This window comes from Zingiber officinale, chromosome 2B (genome assembly GCF_018446385.1).
Source record: "Zingiber officinale cultivar Zhangliang chromosome 2B, Zo_v1.1, whole genome shotgun sequence".
Lineage (NCBI taxonomy): Eukaryota > Viridiplantae > Streptophyta > Magnoliopsida > Zingiberales > Zingiberaceae > Zingiber > Zingiber officinale.
The window spans coordinates 143,360,004-143,378,829 of record NC_055989.1 but is presented as its reverse complement, the minus strand read 5'-3'; the positions used below and the strand labels follow the sequence as shown (position 1 = coordinate 143,378,829).

Here is an 18,826-nt window from a genome sequence, read left to right as displayed (position 1 = left end):
AGTTTTTATTTTTTGAAAGATTTTTTTCCTAATTTTCTAATATTTACAGTTTGGGACGAACTCCACAGTTCGTCCCAGATCTGGGACGAACTTTGGAGTTCGTCCCAGATCTATAATTTTATTAAATTATAAAAGTAAATAATAAAAATACGAATGCATGACCTAGACACCTCAGAATGACATGAAACCAATTCCTATGCGTTCGTATCGATCTCCTGATCGCATTGATGACCCCGAACATTTTTTCCACTATATCTTTTGGGGTTGATAAATTTTTTTATAAAAAATTTAAATAATCATTTTCGGAAATTAAAAAACTTGAAAATATTTGCTAAAAAATTAATTTCGTGCGATCATTATTATCATAAGATCGATACGAATGCATAGAAATTTATTCAGCATTATTCGGAGCTCTATAGGTCTAGTTTTTATTTTTTGAAAGATTTTTTTTCTAATTTTTTAATATTTACAGTTTGGGACGAACTCCAGAGTTTGTCCCAGATCTGGGACGAATTTTGGAGTTCGTCCCAGATCTCTAATTTTCTTAAATTATAAAATTAAACAATAAAAATACGGATGCATGACCTAGACAACTCAGAATGACACAAAATTAGTTCCTATGCGTTCGTATCGATCACCTGATTGCAATGATGGCCCTAAACATTTTTTCCACTCTATATTTTGGGGTTTAAAAATTTTTTATCAACAATTAAAATAATCATTTTCAAATTTTAAAAAACCCAAAAATATTAGTTAAAAAAATAATTTCGTGTCATCATTATGATCATAAGATCGATACGAATGCATAGAAATTTGTTCCGAGAAAAGAAAGCTTCTTGCGAATCATTCGCTACTTGTCTTAAAAACAGTAAATTAGGGACGAATTTGAAATTTCGTCCCTAAATTGCGTCAAATTTGCCGACAAATATTTATTCGTTGGCAATTAGCAACAAATCCAGAGATTTGTCGCAAAATTGCATAAATTTTCCAACGAAATTTAGATTTTGACGCTGATTGGCAACGAATTCTGCGACGAAAATATATTTGTTGTTAATATCCGACGAATTTATTTCGTTGCTATTTTAGTTGCTAATTAGCGACAAATTTGTTTTTCGTTGCAAATGCTGTTGCAAATTTGCAACGAATATTTTTCGTTGCAAATTTTCGTCCCTAAATTACAGTTTTTTTGTAGTGATAATTCATTTAACTTTACAAAGAAAATTCTTTAGAGAACTCTAGAAAACTGTAAACAGTGCACAAAAGTTGGCGCCATGTTTAAAACTTCCATATGTTCATGCAGCAACAAAAGGTGGGGCAAAGCCACCAGATCAAAACATAAGCTCTACTGTTTTTGACGACAGAGATCTTCATCATCTATCACTCCTTTATAGCTTCTTCCTTTGCTCCTTTCCACTGCACTCCATTTCTTTTAATTTTGCTTCAGTAATGGAGAACTTCATCACCAATCTGGTCATTCTCCTTTCACTTGCTCTCTTTCTGGCACTTCTACAACCTGGTCATGAAACTCCTTTTTCTCTTTAATTAATCAAAGTTTTGTTGGAATTTTGATTGAATTATCTGTCTTGACAATGTTGCAGGTTCCGAAACACTTGTTTACGGGTCGAATCTCCTTCCGGTCATGGAGTTTCCGAAGCATGTAAGAATCGAAAATTCCTTATCTTCTTCACTCACATTTGTGTAAGTGACTGCATTTGCATTACTAGGAAGAAAGCCGCGAAAAGTCGCTACTGAGATTCAGCAATGTGAATACTAGAAGACTGATGATAGGGTCTAGAGTTCCACTTTGCACCTACAATGAGTGCAGAGGTTGCCGATTCAAGTGCAGTGCTGAACAGGTTCCGGTTGATGAGAGTGACCCGATCAATAGTGCCTACCGTTATCGATGTCGATGTCATGCATGATTAATCGAGTTTGCTTGTCGGTTCTTCTTGGTCATGTATTTGGATCGTACGTGTTCTCTTTAGATTGAGCAAAAATAAATCCTCCTTCGAGAGGAATTTACTTTGAGTTGAAGAAATCGGAGCATAGCGAAATACATATATTAAAATTAGATTTTTCTTTTAAATCAGGGATTTCTTCACCTCATAGTCCTCAATAGAGTGGATGATATCACAAATAAATGAGAGTCGCACATGTGACTCCTCTAGCTGTATTCACGTGCACTAGATCACAAACTTGATACGATCCGTTAAGTGCTAACCTCTTGCATCGACAAAATCTTTTGGAAGCACTATTGATCTCTTTCGATGAAAGAAAGTGAATAAGTCTTCATGAGAGAAGTGGAGAGAGAGTTCTATCTTCAAGAGAATTTTTCAAGGATGACTATTTAATTATAGCCTCCAAGAAAGATGAAGAGGTATAACTTTCAAATTATCCATTAATCATTATGATAGTGGCAATTTAAATTCTCCATTAATCATTATGTTTGTGTTTGTGGCTATTCGAATTCTTCATTAATCCTTCTTTGGATCAAATAAATCCATATTTATCTTGATCTATTCTAGCTTCGATATTTCAAAATTAATTAATAATTCAATTAATTCTAATTCATAAATAATAATTGATTAATTTTAGTATCTACTAAAATAATCAATTATAGATAATGTTTATGTTTACGTGCTATGCGTGCGACCCTCTAGGTTTTATATATAAAGATAGTGTAAATCCATATATAGACTAAGGTAATCATCTAGCAACAGTTTTTAGCCACCCAATATGATAAAATATTAGTCATAAACTATAAATCACTATGAAATGATTTCTGTGTAATTCAATCTCTTCATCTAAGCTCATATCCCAATTAATTCAATATATTATGCATTATTACTAAATTAATTATTTTACTTGATTTCTAAGATATAATAGACTTCTCAATGATAAATCATTCTTTCCATGGTCATGGATTTCGAGTTATTAATATCTTTATCAAACGGTCAAGATGTTAACTCTTAATGCAATAGAGTGATGAATTCTCTATTGACTTAACTATTCTCTCTACATTTTGCTATACACCCAACAACCGTATTCATCATAATCCAATTAAAAACTACTTTTAATGATGTTAAAGTATATAACTCCACGTATAAAATAAATGAAAGTCTCAAGTTAAAAGATCATTTACGCTCGTTCATAAGAGGGATGACCAATGATGCTTAATATATGGCCTCTTTTTAAGCGAATCGTGTCTAGTATACCTTTAAACTTAAGACATCTCCAAGTACAACTTGGATATCCATCTCTCGGTATATTTCGACCTAGTCATACTCAACATAACGTTGATTTAAATATTCATATCCCCTCTAGATATCTATTCGATTAAGGACTGTTTTAAGATTAATAAACTCATTAATCTATCAAACTTTATCATTAGTCATATATGTATAAAACAATAAATAATTAACGATAAATACTTACATTTATGAAATAATTATCCATAAAATACATAAAAGTGTCTTGACACATAAGTGCACACACTAACACTTTTGGTATCAAAATTGTGGAAAGAATGCATGTTCAATCGCATATGAATGGACTCCAAGGTTTGAGATTTTGGCATTGATATTGGTTTAGGCATCGAGTCGGAGAGATACACATGCATGGTTTTGATCTCTATCTAGCTGAAACAATATATTATCATATTGTTGGTTTATTAGTTGAACTAGTGAATCAATTGGGTCAAGACTTTAGGATCGCAGGGTGAAGTGTACGTAGGTATCAAGTGTTCAAGTTCGAGTGTAGGTGTCCGAGGGAATAATGTTAGGTTCAACCTCAAGGTCAAACATGTGTGAGATCTAGTGAGGCATAACTAAGAACAAATATGGTGATAAGAAGAGAAATAAGAGTAAAGAAGAAGATCTTTTAACCCCCTAGTCATTTGGTTGTCAGCTATAAACTAATTCCGTGATTTATATCTTTTCACATAATCTAGAAATAGACTCTAATGGGATTTTGGAGTGAGCGTAAATCACCTTTTATTATAAAAGAAGAAGAAGATCTTCTATAAGAGTAAAAATCATCATATACATGTACGAAAGAAGTCCACTTGTGAGATTAGTGCCTCAAATTTCTATCCTCTCTTTGTTGATGTGTCAATTTGAGGTCGATGATCCCTTAGCTCAAGTTTCATTTCTTCGACGAGAGTAGTATGTTTCTCGCGAGAGATTTTCTAGTTTATATACTAAAATTGGATCTTTGTCACAAAGTAAAGAGTGAGCTAGAGAATTTAAGTATATATGCAACCCTTTACAGTTCTATGTTCTACCACTCGTTGCTGCGATCACAAGTTCTCGGAAACGGAATCACATCTCTTAAATCAGTGAGACCAGTGGCAAACAACATCATCTTCTCTAAGTCGAGGCCGAATCCCGAGTGCTTTACCGAACCATACCTGCGCAAATCTTTGTACCAATCGTATAATCGCTCACTCGAAAGTCCAAGGTCCCCAATTCTGCCATGAGATTCATCTATCGTTAGTTAGTCAAGAAAAGAGACATAAGGAATAGCCAATTACCTCTTGTTCAGCACATCTAGTCGTTCTTCCTTTTGGCTTCCTCTGAGCAAAACTCCGATCTGTAGGGAAACAAGTTTCTTTAGTAGGTGCAACGATTCGATACCATGGAGTAGGATTTCACAACTTACTTTAGGCGCAATTATATCGAAAGTGGAAGTTGTTCTTCCATCATCTCTTACGCGCACATAAAATGGTTTTAGCTCTTTGGGATGTTCATAGACAATGACTGCCTTCTTGAAGATATCGTCTACCAAATACCTATCAAGAAACATACATATCTACATACACACATACATATATGCATAGATTGTGTTCTTAAGAACATATTTCCGATCGAAGCCAAACCTTTCGTGTTCCTCCGATAGACTCTCACCCCATGAAACTTTCTCGCGGAATGTCCTATCCTTAACCTACAACGAAAAACGGTTAGTTAGTTAGGTTCTTCTTAACTGATAATTCAAAACTACTAGCAATTCTTTTCCATAGTTACCTACCTTATCGACAATTTCCAGTGCTTGCGAGTAAGTAATGCGCTCGAAAGAGCTTGAAACTAATGCTCGAATTCGCTCTGTGCACTCCTTGTCTTTTGTTTTCGATACATACTTCAAATCCCTGCCCGAGGTATCCACCAGAGATTGACATAGGAACTTCAGATAGTCCTCAGCACAGTTCATGGCATCCTGAATTGAAGGCATCCTGAAGGAGTCAGATGGGCTCGATACCTATTTTGATTAGTTTCAAAGAAATGTGGTTGTACCTCTAGTTCTGAAAAGGCCAATTCAACCTCAACCATCCACATCTCCGTCAATCTCTTCGCTCGAGGCTCATCTGCTCGAAACACAGGCCCAATTGTGTAAACACTCGACAATGCGCAAGCATAGCTCTCGAGGTGAAGTCCGGCCGACACCGTGAGGTCCCTTTGGCTCTTCTCCAGCAACACAGCAAGCTCCTTGGTCTTCTTGAGGTCTTGCTCGGCCACAAGCAAAGTTTCTTCATTGCTATCTGATCGAGGCATCTCCTTGATCCTCTTGCTCTTCTCCCTTATCGCAGACTTCACGGTGTCGAGTCGGTTAGCTTCGCGGAGGCCTAGCTCGTAGCCGGTGTCTGTTGAATTGAGGATGGGCATGTGAACATGTATGAATCCATTCTTCTTGAAGAATTCATGGCTCGCGAGAGTTACAGCGCCGCGAATTCGCGCAATCGATCCGACCTTTCGAAGAAGAAGAAGAACTTAGAATTGGTCGTTTGTCAGATTGAATGCAACAGTGTGTGGCTTACTGTTACTGAGCGGGGACGAAGGTGAGGAAGAGTTCTGAGGAACTCCAGCGAGAACTTTGGCTTTGCTAGTGGATATTGCTGCGAGTCGGCGATACCGATGTGAAGAATTCTCTCGGCTTTGAGCTCCACGGCGTGGCCTTTTGGTGCTGAAGCATTCTGCAACACGCCTTCCACGAGGATGCAAGCTCCGACGTGGATCACTTGGCCGGGGAGAGACATGGAGGAATCCATCACGACCTTGAAGAGATTGGGGGAATTAAGCTACTTTCATGAAATTGTGGAGAAGATTTCATGAAATTGATGGGGAATCGAAGACCTGGAGATTGGAACTGGTGGAGCCGTCGTTGATCCTTAAGAGGGCGGTGACAGGGCCGGCGTTGGGCTTGGCCTCTGTGGCGGCGGCGACGGAGAGTCGGCCGAGCAGAATCCGGACCAATGGACGGAGGAGGGGGAGGTGCTGCAGGAGAGCTTCGATGCAAGATGCGTCCTCTGCTTGCAGTGGCACGGCGACCGAGGGGTCGTGGGCAACCTCGGGGCGATCTTTGCGGGACTTGACCCATCCCCCGGTCACCACGCGGGTGCCGGAGAGTTCCTTGCCGCCATCGTGGCGGTTCAGGATGGACCTCAGCACCACTCGCTGGGAGTACTTGAAGCGCTCGACGGCGGGGACGGTGGAATTTCCGGCGGACGCCATGATCAGACGAATTAAGCTCTGAGAGTTCTCGAAATCGAAAGTGATGATGGTGTGTGGAGATGGAGAAGCGATGGGTGCATTTATAGCGGGAAAAGGATGGAGGAGGAGGAGGAGGAGGTTTAGAGGTGAAGGAAGAGAAGAGGAAGGGTGGAGGAAGGGGATTAATGGCGGTGGTGGGAGTAGCAAGAAGAATGCTTTGCTTTATGGTTGGTTTGGCGGGAAGGAGAAGGGATTCCTGGAGGCGGAAGTCCGGCCATTTTTTTTTTTTTGAAATTCCTGCTTTTGTTTATTTTTAATAATTTAGACGTCGGGTTTAAGATTAATTTTAAGCATACTCTTCTATATCATCGTTGTTTTAATTATTTTAAATCAAAAAGTATTTACATCAGACGACCCATTAATCTAATATTTTCTAGGCCTCCATTAAAGAAAATGTACCTATTAATCCGTGAAAATTCAAGTTGAGACTCCATCATTTAATTTTGTTATAATCTTTATCTAGAGGATTAATATGCCGCATAAATATAAAATAGATAAAGAAAGATATAAGAACAATATCGATTTTGTTTTTTTTTATTTAGTTACAAGTGCTGCGTCCAAAGCCATATCGGCGTGAGCACTATTTTTCTTTCTTCTCTTGAGACACCTTTTGACGGTAGAAAAACCTTAATAATAATAAAATAAAACTTAAATTAACAAATAACAATTACTAAACAATGGATCCTCCCTAGAAGTCCTGAGTACTTCTCGGATCATTTGAGCAGAGCTGGAAGAACTTTGTGAGTAGAGAGAGCAGAAGTGAAGCAGGCGCCTCAGCTCTTCTTTTATATAGAGCTCTGTCGAGACTTATATGATCATCTAGAAGCCCTTCTGATCGAATGAACCTTTACTGACTCGGTTGCCACTTCGACTCTGAATTTGGTTGACTTGGCAATATCCAGTTGCCTGGAGCTTGGTCAAACTTGATTTGTTGACCGCTTTGCTCAAATACGATTAGATCTTGCATTTTCAATCGACTGAACTGGTTTTAGTTGCTCGGACATGGCCTAGTCACCCAAAGCAGTTTGTACCCAGACTCTAGTTCGTGCCCTGACTTGATCCGATCTCTAGACAAATTCCAGTCACCTTAGATCCTTGAGTCTTCGTCCAACTTCAACTTTCAACGTGATAAACATATATACAAACCTAGTACTTGGTCCATTTACTAGGTTTACTTGTTTGGAATTTACTCCTTCAAGATTTTCTTTTTCCTCGAAGTTTATTCTTCCAAGACTTAACTCACTCCCTTGAGATTTTTTTCTTTTTCCCAAGCATTCAAGCACCTTAATTTGCTTAGACTTTTCCTTTACCATATATTCAGTCACCCTTTGCTTAGATTTTCCATTGCCTAGGTTAACCTTGACCTATCACGACTTATCACTCAACTACCAAATATCTGGTCACCTTTGATATATTAGACTTTCGCATAAACTTCCAAGCATCTGGTCTGTTGGTGCAATCGACCTTTAGGGTTTTGATGTTTGTTTGACAATATGTTTAATGGAGATTGATCAAGGTTGACCTAGTCGGGTGAGTAATTTACTGAGTGACTGCAAGAGTGAGTAGTCTACTTAGTGACTACAAGGGTGAGTAGTCTATTGAGTGACTGCATGGATGAATAGTCTATCGAGTGGCTGTAAGGGTGAGTAATCTACCGAGTAACTAGCAAGTCCAAGTAGGCCAAGGTGACATGATACTTGGCAAGAGTAAAACCCTGGAAGGAGATAACCCTAGGTAACAATAAGTCTTAGAAGAGTGAATTATAAACAAAGAGAAAATCTTAAAAGGAGGTAACTCTAGGTAATGAGAAGTCTTAGAGGAGTGAACTCTAAGCAAAGGGAAAACCTAGGGGTGATCGATTGGACTAGTGGATTTTGGTAAACCTAATATAGTTTTACCAATACTATTTTGCATTACTATTATTATTGTTGTGCTAATTTAGTATTGCAAGAAAAGTTTTAGTGGATCAGGCGATTATACATTGAGCAGAGAAAGTCCAAATAGGTATGGAGGACCATATGTTTGGTATGTGAGTGGGGTAAGTTCCTAGAGGGAGTACAGTGAGGTCATGTCCCTGTAGAAACAAACCTTAAACATTGATCCAATTAAAGAAATTATGAGGTTTTTAAGTTAAGATCAAGATAGTCCTTAATGTCATACTCATGCATCATTACTATCTATTATGCTAATTTTATTTTGTGGAACTTTTATTATTATATATTGTCTATGCTAACTTTGTTTTACAGATAAACTAAGTTTTTAAAAATTGACTGAAGGTTTGGTCGACCGATCTAGCCAACCTAGCATAGATCAGATCGAAGTCTAGCAAATATGGTACATATTATTTTCAGTCGACTGATCAGTGAGATTAGTCGATCGATCAAAATAAGGAAAGAGCAAGCAATCAAATCGAATCAAGCAGAGAAGTAAAGTCTTTAGGTTTCGTCGACGAATAAGCTTTATCAGTCGACCAAATAGCGTAAATCACGGGATCAGACAGATCAAATCAAAGTAAAAAGGAAAGGACGGGTCAGTCGATGGATAGTTGGATCAGTCAACAAAAAAGCTTAATCAACAAAATGGTGGATCAATCGATCGAACAGTGCCTATAAAAGAAGATCTCGGGGTTTGAGCCGAATCATCAATTCTCTTTTTGCTTCATTTTGTTCTTGCTGCTACTGCTCATGCAAGTGTTGATACTTTTACGCTGATGCACTCCAACAATTGCGCTCAACCTTTTACTATTGTTGTTGGTACTATTTTAATATTTGCACTTATTCATTAAAGATATTTATATTATTATTATCCTCTTTCATACTTGTACGAATCTACTTCTTCATGAAAACTATATTAGATTACCCATTGAAAACGATCAAGGATTACGGACCTTAGAGCAGTAGTCGTTAGATTACGAATCAAGTAAAATCAACTATGTCTCTGTGTCTTTTGCTTTTACTTTTATTCCGCTACAAATTTAGTTTTAAGCAAAGAAAATAAAAGATTTTAAACGATCGAGATTTACCCCTCTCTCTCGACTTCTATGATCCTACATGGCCAACCTTAACCAATTTTGATCAACCTTTGGTTAATCATGACCATATTATAGATATATTGTCAAACATTAAAATATTGAAAATTAATTGTATCAAAATTATCTTCCCAATAAATTTGAAATATAATTTATGAACATTTGAGAGAAACCTCTAAAATATTCATGTCTATTGTGATTTGAATTTTGCTATCTTTATTTATGTATTTAAGTATTTTATTATTAATTATATTATATTCGTGGGATTGAAAATTCTTATTTTTGAATATTAGTAGGATGAAACCTTACAAATCTTGTTTCACTCAATCTTGAATGATAAAAAAATATTTTCTCCTTGCCTCCATGGTGTACCCGAGTTAGTATTTGGGTGGAAGAGTTATTTCATTGAATGATAAATAAAATAATTAAAAATTAATCTATAAATGAATTTAAAATTAATTCATAAATGAATTTAAAATTAATTCATGAATAAGTTTCACATTTATAATTTTATATTTTACACCTTTAGCAATTTACCAAACCTCCTCTTTCATCTTCTTTTCCTCCCTCATCATAACACCAACGACAGCCGTCCGTCTTCGTCCCTTCACCTCTGCCAAGCAACGCAAAGAGACAGAAGTTGGTGACAGTTTAAGATCAACACTGAACTTTGGACGGATGCGTAGTGGTCGACTCCATCAATTTTAAAAGGGACACAAGGGATGATCTTTCCTTACTATTCAATCACAACTCCATTCACTTTCTTTTCATAATCCTCATGCCATTGTGTTACAATTTTTTTATTTTTTATTTTTCAATATTTGGTTTCTTTTAAGTTTCTTGTTATTGTTAGGGGTCAAGCTCAACAACTCGGGATAGCTAGCCACGAGAGGAGGAAAATGAGAATTTCTAGAGGATGAACCTAACTTCGTCGATTCTTCGTCGGAGGATGACTCTAGTCGCAAGAGTGTCGATCCATCCTCGGTGGCGAAATAAATTTTTGATTTCAAACTAAAGATCTTAACTTTATGTGTTTTAGGATGGTTCCATGTTTTTTTGACCTATAGTTGTTTGATGAAGTGACAAGGTAGACGACAATGGAGGAAAGCCGTCGAAACTAAGATGAAGGAGGATGAATGAGAGATTAGATTTTTTTTTTTAAAAAAATAAGACTACATATACATTTGATCGAACTTACTTACTAGTATGCATACTAAATTTATACTATGAGTTCATGTCACTAGGTCTTCATGAGTAATAAACTATTGGTAATTTATCATGTAAAGTAATAAATTCCACTTGTCTTACTTAAAATTTATGTAATTTTTTTAAAAATTATCTATTATGATATTTATAACAAGAAAAATAATAAATTTTTCATATGCGAATTAGCATTCTATTTGATATTTTCTGGTATTAATAATGAATTTTTCTAGTAAGTTATTTGTATCTTCTTTATGCTTTCATTATCTTTGGTTGTTGAATATGCAAGGGCATACCAAAGAGGATCATTTGAGGTATCTTACTATAAGGAATCATCTAAGATACATGAAAAGATTGAAAAACTTAATTTTTTATTGGATGATATAAAAATTTTTGCTCTTCCTAACCAATATAATTGCAAGCATGTTGGTTTGCAGTGAATCTTGAAAAGGAATATTCATAATATTTTATTATTATTCTTGTCTACATAATTGTTATTGATATATTTTGCTAATTGTTGCTTTATCTAAATTATTGTGTTTTTCTTTTGTGTTGTTGTTGTAATGCGTGTTGTAGGAGTGTAAATAAACCAAACCGCTTGTGAGCTATTCGAAACTCGATTCGATAAAGGCTCATTTGAACTCGTTTAATAAGTCTCGTTAAGATAAACAAATCAAGCTCAAGCTTTACAATACTCTGCTCGTTAGCTCGTGAACACGTTCGTTAAACTCATGAATCAACTTTTAAATAAAAAAATAATAGTTTTGATATTAAATTTATAGATTTTACACTCTACTTATGAAAAATATATACAAATATATTAAAATTATTTATTAGAATAAAATTATAAATTTTAATAAGAATATTATAATTTTCTCTAAATATATAATATAGTGTTTACTGAATATTTAAATTTATAATTTATATTTATTAAGCTTGTTTAAGCTCGATAAAAACTCGAATAAGTTCGTGAGCTACGAATATATTTGGTAAATAAAGCTCGAGCTCGGTTCGATTATAAACGAGTCAAGCTCAAACATTCAAGAGTTCGACTTGACTCGGTTCAATTACACCCCTAGCATGTTGTTGTTGTAAAACTGTTGTTTCTATTTTTATTGTAATTTTATTGTATGACAATTATAAATTGATGCTTTTTATAGAATGACAATTATTCTTATTGAGTTTGTTTGGAGTCATTTGACATCTCTAGGTCCATCAGCCACTTTTATCCAAAAGTCGCTGATGGACCTAAGACATTTTAAAAATAAAAAATTTAATTAATTTTATTCTAATGTAGGGGAGTCATTTATTTATGGTGTCGAATAGTGAGTATCATCGTCATACCATTTATAGTGAGCTTCTAACTTCATTTCTAATGAGCAATAACGTGTTGTTGACTTAAATTTTGAAAGATCATAACTTTTGATTTTGATTAAATCACATGATGCAAAATATATCAAATCTAAGATCTCTAAATGAACTTTGATTTGATATATTGTGCGTCCCGTGGTTTAATTCTAGTCAAAAATTATTATCTTCAAAGTTTAAGTCAGCAACAAAGTATTGTTGATCTTTAGAAAATCAACAATACATTGTTGTTGGTCTTCGTATTACTGATCTTAAGAAACCAACAATAACGCAATAACATATTAGTGATTTTAAAAAACCAACAACAACATGTTGCTAATCTTTAGAAAACTAGCAACAATGTATTGCTGACTTAGACTTTCAGAGGCCATTACTTTTGACTCGGATTAAACCATGTGACACATAGAAGACCAATAACTCGTTGTTACTGGTCTTCGTTTTGTTGATCTTAAGAAACTGATAACAACATGTTAATCTTTAAAACATCAACAACAATGTGTTGTTGACTTAAACTTTAAGATATTATAACTTTTGACTCGAATTGAACCATGAGAAGCACAATATATCAAATTGAAGATCTCTAAACAAATTTTAATTTAATATATTATACATCCCGTGGTTCAAACCTAGTCGTAAATATAGTCTCTTAAAATTTAATTCGATCTTCAGAAGACCAACAACAAGTTGTTGTTGGTCTTCGTGTTACTGATTTTAAGAAACCAACAATAACGTTTTGCTGATCCTCAGAAAACCAACAATAATGTGTTGTTGACTTAAATTTTGAGAGATCATAACTTTTAACTTGCATTGAACCACAAGACACATAATATATCAAATCTAAGATCTCTGAATGCACTTTAATTTAATATATTATTCGTCATGTGGTTCAATCTCAATCAAAAGTTATGGACTCTCAAAACCAACAATAATGTGTTGTCGGCTTAAACTTTGAGAGACTATAACTTTTGACTTGGATTAAACCATGGGAAACAAAATATATCAAATTGAAGATCATTGAACGAGCTTCGATTTGATATATTGTGCGTTTTATGGTTAAATCTGAATTAAAAGTTATGTTCTCTTAAAATTTATGATTCAACACATTGTTGCTGGTCTTTCTTGCTAATCTTCTAAAGACTAGCAATAAGTTGTTGCTAATCTTATGAAAATTAGCAACACGTTGTTTATCCTTTGAAGATCAACAATATGTTGTAGCAACTATGAAATTGTAGCTACTACAACTATAAGTTAGAAATTCGAGAGACCATAACTTTTTATTCGTGTTGAACTATGAGATGCATAATATATACTAAATTGAAAATCAATAAACAAGCTTCGATTTGATATATTGTGCATCTCATAATTGAACCCAAAACAAAAGTTATGACCTCTTAAAATTAAACTTGTAGTTGTAGCAACTACGATTTTGTAGCTACTACATGTATGATCCTATCTGAGATCTGCGGAGATGAGCACTAGTTCTGATGAATGACGATGACCTCCGATGAAGATGAACTCTGAAGATCAGAAGAAATTCCTCACCGCTTCTGCGCATAGTGAGACGAGCCAACAAAGCGTTAGTGACTTAAGACCGGGGTGGAGATCCCTAGCTAGGCCCTTCGACGCTCAAGTCAGTTCCTCTCACAGATGGAAGAAGAAGAAGAATAGTAACTGAGGTGAAACAGAGTTTAGATGCTAGAACTTGCGTACTTTATCAACGGAGAGGATCTCCCTTTTTATACTACCTTACATGACCTCCGTAGTCGTGAGGTGGTCCCCGGTTTGTTAGAAGATGAAGTCATCTTCTATACTTCGTACAATAATTCTTTAACGAATCTTTTCTGTACCCCAGATGTACCTATTTTGTCATTTATGACTGGTATTTATAATGGGGACACGTCATCATAATTGAAGAAGCTTCTGAAAATATTTGTCGCCAAATATTCTATTAAGCATGTCTAGGTCGGTCATTCAAACTAGCCATATATCAAGAATACTCCTATTGAATATATCTCGATTGATCATTCAAGCCGGTCATATACACTATTTAAGAATATCTCCTGCTGAATATATCTTGGTCGGTCGTTCAAGGCGATCATATATACTGTTAAAAGTGCTTCCTGTTGAATATGTCTCGGTCGGTCACTCAAGCCGGCCGTATATACTGTTAAGGATATCTCTTGCTGAATATATCTCGGCCAGTCGTTCAATCCGATCATATACACTGTTAAAAATATTTCCCGTTGAATAGATCTCGACCGGTCATTCAAGTCGGTCGTATATACTGTTAAGAGTGTTTTTTGTTGAATATGTTTCGGTCGGTCGTTCAAGTCGGCCGTATATACTGTTAAGAATGTTTCCTGTTAAATAGATCTCGACTGATCGTTCAAGCCGACCGTATATACTGTTAAGAGTGCTTTCTATTGAATATGTTTCGGCCGGTCGTTTAAGCCGGCCGTATGTTAGGACTATCTCCTATTGATACTTTCTTTATGCTCAGGCGGGATTCGCTTGGCCAAGCATATATGAGCATGTGGGTGCTCGCTCGGCCTGCGATCGGCTGGTTATATGCTGAGAGTTATATATAAAGCTAAATGTCTTTATGCTCGAGCGGACTTCGCTCGACCGAGCATATATGAGCACATGGGTGCTCGCTCGGCATGCGATCGACCGATTATATGCTGAGAGTTATATATAAGGCTAAATGCCTTTATGCTCGGGCGGACTTCACCCAACCGAGCATATATGAGCGCGCGGATACTTGCTCAGCTTGCAGTTGACCAATTATATACTGAGAGTTATATATAAGGTTAAATACCTTTATGCTCGAGCGGGCTTCGGCCGACCGAGCATATATGAGCGTGGAGGCGCTCTCGCTCGACTTGCGGTCGGCTGATAATATGCTGAGAGTTATATATAAGGCTAAATGCCTTTATGTTCAGGCGGGCTTTGCCCGACCGAGCATATATGAGCACGAAGGTGTTTGCTCGGCCTACGGTCGACCGGTAATATGTTGAGAATAATATATAAGATTAAATGCCTTTATGCTCGAGCGGGCTTTGCCCGGTCGAGCATAAATGAGGGCAGAGACGCTTGCTCGACCTTTATTCGACCGACTATATACTTTTCCTATCTCTTTGGACCTAAACCCCTCCTTTACTCACTTGGCCCATCTAACCTAACTCGTATAAACTAGCCTCCCCTTCAAGTATAGCCGAAGGAGGTGTAGCCGATTGACTAGGCCTAAGTCTATTTTCGTCTCTTTTAATATTTACTACAGTGATCCTGTGACACCCTCTACAATGATCCCATGACAACCTCTACAGTGATCCCGTGCCGCCCCTAGCACATATCTTACAAGCAAGTTAATAGAGGTGTGATCCTTGTTAGGATCGTTCGTACTCGGCTAGAGAGGGGGGGTGTGAATAGCCGACCCCAAATCGTCGTTTCTTTCTACAAAACGTGTTAGCGCAGCGGAAAATACAAAGAAACGAAAGAGAAGAAAACCAAACCTTAACACAAGGATGTAACGAGGTTCGGAGATTAGGGCTCCTACTCCTCGGCGTGTCCGTAAGGTGGACGAGTCCAGTCAATCCGTCGGTGGATGAGTCCCCGGAGAACTGGCTAATACAAACTCCTTCTGGGTGGAGAAACCTCGCCACAACACACTCTTGCAACAGCAAGTAAGGAGAGTACAGAAATACAAGGAAAGACAGCAAGAAATACAACAGTAAGAGAACTCTTGCTTGCCTTCTCTTCGACTGGAAGAAGCAGCAGCTCCAAGCGCCTACAACAGCAGGTGACCCAGCCAAAGGGAAGCTCACGCGAAGCTTCAACGCTTTTAGAACTCAGCAGAGCTCAGCAGCAGAAAAGAAGAAGAAGGTTCGGAGGAGAGGTATGTTCTGTAGAGTCGCTCGAACCCTTATATAACCTGCGAACCTGCAAGCCAAAAGGCCAGAAACACAGGAGCCAAAAATAGCCTAGCCGTTGTCTCTCAACGGCTAGGGCCAGACCGATCAGGCATCGCCCTGATCGGTCTGGAGCTATCCTGATCGGTCCGAGAGACCGATCAGGCCCCAGTCTGATCGGTCCCCGGACCGATCCCACCTCTCTTACAGAGAGGTGGCTGCGTCTCTGATCGGTCGTGGAGACCGATCAGGATTCATGCTGATCGGTCCCCAGACCGATCAGTAAGCTCACAGAGACACACTGATCGCTTTCTGATCGGTCTCCAGACCGATCAGATGACCTAGATCGATCCACTGATCGATCCAGCTCTTGGTTTTTGTCCAAACCAATTCCCACGCCTTCCACACCAATATCCGGTCAACCTTGACCTATTGGTATCTCATGCTTAGCATCTGGTCACTCCCTTGACCTGCTAAGACTCCCTACCAAGTGTCCGGTCAATCCCTTTGACCCACTTGGTCTTTCCAACACCAGATGTCCGATCATCCTTGATCCATCTGGATTTTCCCTTGCCTGGCTTCACTCACCCGGACTTTCACCTGACTTCACTCACCAGGATTTCCACACTGCCTAACATCCCAGTTAGGACTTTCTCACTGTCTGGCTTCACTCACCAGGACTTTCCAACTGCCTAACATCCCAGTTAGGACTTTCCCACTGCCTGGCTTCACTCACCAGGACTTTCCACACTGCCTAACATCCCAGTTAGGACTTTCCCACGTGCCAAGCTCCCTGCTTGGACTTTTCGCGTGCCAAGCTCCCTGCTTGGACTTCTCCGTGCCAAGTCTCCATACTTGGACTTTTTCCCGAATCAGGTCAACCAGGTCAACCTTGACCTACGGTTGCACCAATAATCTCCCAAACATCTATTCTTGTCTCATATCAAGAATAGAACTCTCTCACGAGTGTCAAACATCAACATGCAACTGAACTAGGTCAACCTTGACCTAAGGTTGCACCGACAATCTTCCCAAGTCAAACATCAAAATACAACTCGAGTCACGTCACCTCGAGTCGGGTCAACCAGGTCAACCTTGACCTAAGGTTGCACCAACAATCCTAACTTCAGCAATATCAACCTTTACCCTTTCTTGCTTTACTATCCCCTAGAAGATTTTATTGAGAGTCATGACTTCGGATCTCCCCCTCTAGGATCAACTATTATCTGAGAAGTAAAAGTCTTTGGCTGAGGCTATGCAAGCCCTAAATCTGCATCATTCATATCAAAGAGAGCTAGAGGTACGTTTGCTAGTCGCTCAATCTCAAGTTTAGTCAGAAGTGGATTAGAGGGACAAGACTTATTTGGATTTAAAGCAAAAGATTGAGGAGTTGGATAATCTAAAAGCCCGACACGCTTCAGAGATAACTGTTTTAACTATGAAGGTTCATGTAGACAGTTTGCTGATATCACAACAACAACAAGACTTAGACCAGCAGAAAACTAAGGTGAATTTTCAGCAAGCTGAGTTATATCGGGTTAAATCAGAGCTAGCTTCTTTAACCCAAAAGAGTGAACCACATAAAGGCAAGAAGGCAAGACAAACATCTCCTCTATCCCAACACGACTATCCAAATAAAAGTTAAATTTCGTTGGATGATAGATTTTCCTATCGGCAACAATACTAGGCAAAATATTCCTGATCTTATAAAAATTTGTTTTCATCCCACAGAACATGATAATGAATCGGCTTGCCCGTCCCCTATATTCCCAAAATTTGTTCGAGTTGTCACTTTACTACACGTCCATACTTGGGGTGGGTAGAACAATTCGATAACTCCAAGAAGCAAAATCAGTAGAAGTTTGTTTATTTGTTGTATTTATTTATGAAAGTTCAAGAGTTATGCTTGTAACATTACTAATGTTGATGTAAAGTTCTATGTTTATATTTGGTCATGTTACTTCCCCCAACTTATAGATAGATTTGTGGCATATATACATTAATGATAACTAGAAAAATGACAAGATAGTTAAAGTTGGAACTGAGAATGATATAAATAAGTATGTGATCGACCGTGCAAGAGTTGATCGAACAAAAAATTTCGTGTGTATGCCCGAGTGAATATGAGTTCGACCGGACTTTGGGGTTCCCTTCTACACACACGATCGGCCGGGATTACGATCGGTCAAAGCCTCTTTCCTGTTTAGAAATTTTGTTTATTCATCTACATTTTACGATTTGCGCGATTTTTTAAAGTGGTCTCATTGGTAATTGGTCCTTCAACAGAAAGAGAATATTAAATGATATGACGGTTTAGTATATGATTCAATCAGTTCTGTCCATCATAAATGTCTTTTCCTTGGCGAGCGTCATGTGTCCCTTTTTCTCCTTTCTCTAGGTAACCCTCGGTACATTTTTCGTTCGTGTCTTATCACACATTCTTCTTGGTAGATCAACGACTCTCCTTCAACAAATCATTTTATTTCGACGACGATCTTTATATTGCCATAAAACCCTAAGTCTTTTTAACTTTTTACTCTTCGTCTTCCTCTAATCGTTCCTTGGCGATTTTCTTTTTCGACCTTTCTCAGCAACTCGTGCCTTTTTGTTCTCCTTGGTCTTTTTCTATAACCTTTTCTCCTTTAGGATTCAGTGAGTCGCTTACTCCTTGAGTGTTTCAATTTTTCAACATGGCTAAAGAATCCTTACTCCCTTGGTATGCTCAAATTTATTCTTCCTTTATCGCTACCGACCGAACCTCCATACTCTCTCTGTAT

At 37.6% G+C, this 18,826-nt stretch overlaps 1 protein-coding gene across 1 annotated transcript; it reads right to left on the bottom strand.

Moving 5' to 3' along the window:
- Positions 1–3,975: 3,975 nt before the first annotated feature.
- LOC122047538 (asparagine--tRNA ligase, cytoplasmic 2-like) lies at positions 3,976–6,552 on the bottom strand. The gene is made up of 8 exons (XM_042608896.1): positions 6,126–6,552; positions 5,810–6,046; positions 5,289–5,741; positions 5,026–5,211; positions 4,877–4,941; positions 4,660–4,789; positions 4,532–4,590; positions 3,976–4,468 (listed from the first exon to the last, which is right to left on the bottom strand). The coding sequence occupies exons 1-8, from the start codon at positions 6,501–6,503 to the stop codon at positions 4,279–4,281; spliced, it is 1,698 nt and encodes a 565-aa protein (XP_042464830.1). The 5' UTR covers positions 6,504–6,552; the 3' UTR covers positions 3,976–4,278.
- Positions 6,553–18,826: the final 12,274 nt, after the last annotated feature.

Coding starts and splice junctions, on each gene's coding strand:
- LOC122047538 (XM_042608896.1), bottom strand. CDS start 6,503: ATGGCGTCCGCCGGAAATTCCACCGTCCCCGCCGTCGAGCGCTTCAAG. Junction 5,742..5,809: donor TTCGTCCCCGCTCAGTAACA/GTAAGCCACACA, acceptor CTTCTTCGAAAG/GTCGGATCGATTGCGCGAAT. Junction 5,212..5,288: donor TGGCCTTTTCAGAACTAGAG/GTACAACCACAT, acceptor CCTTCAATTCAG/GATGCCATGAACTGTGCTGA.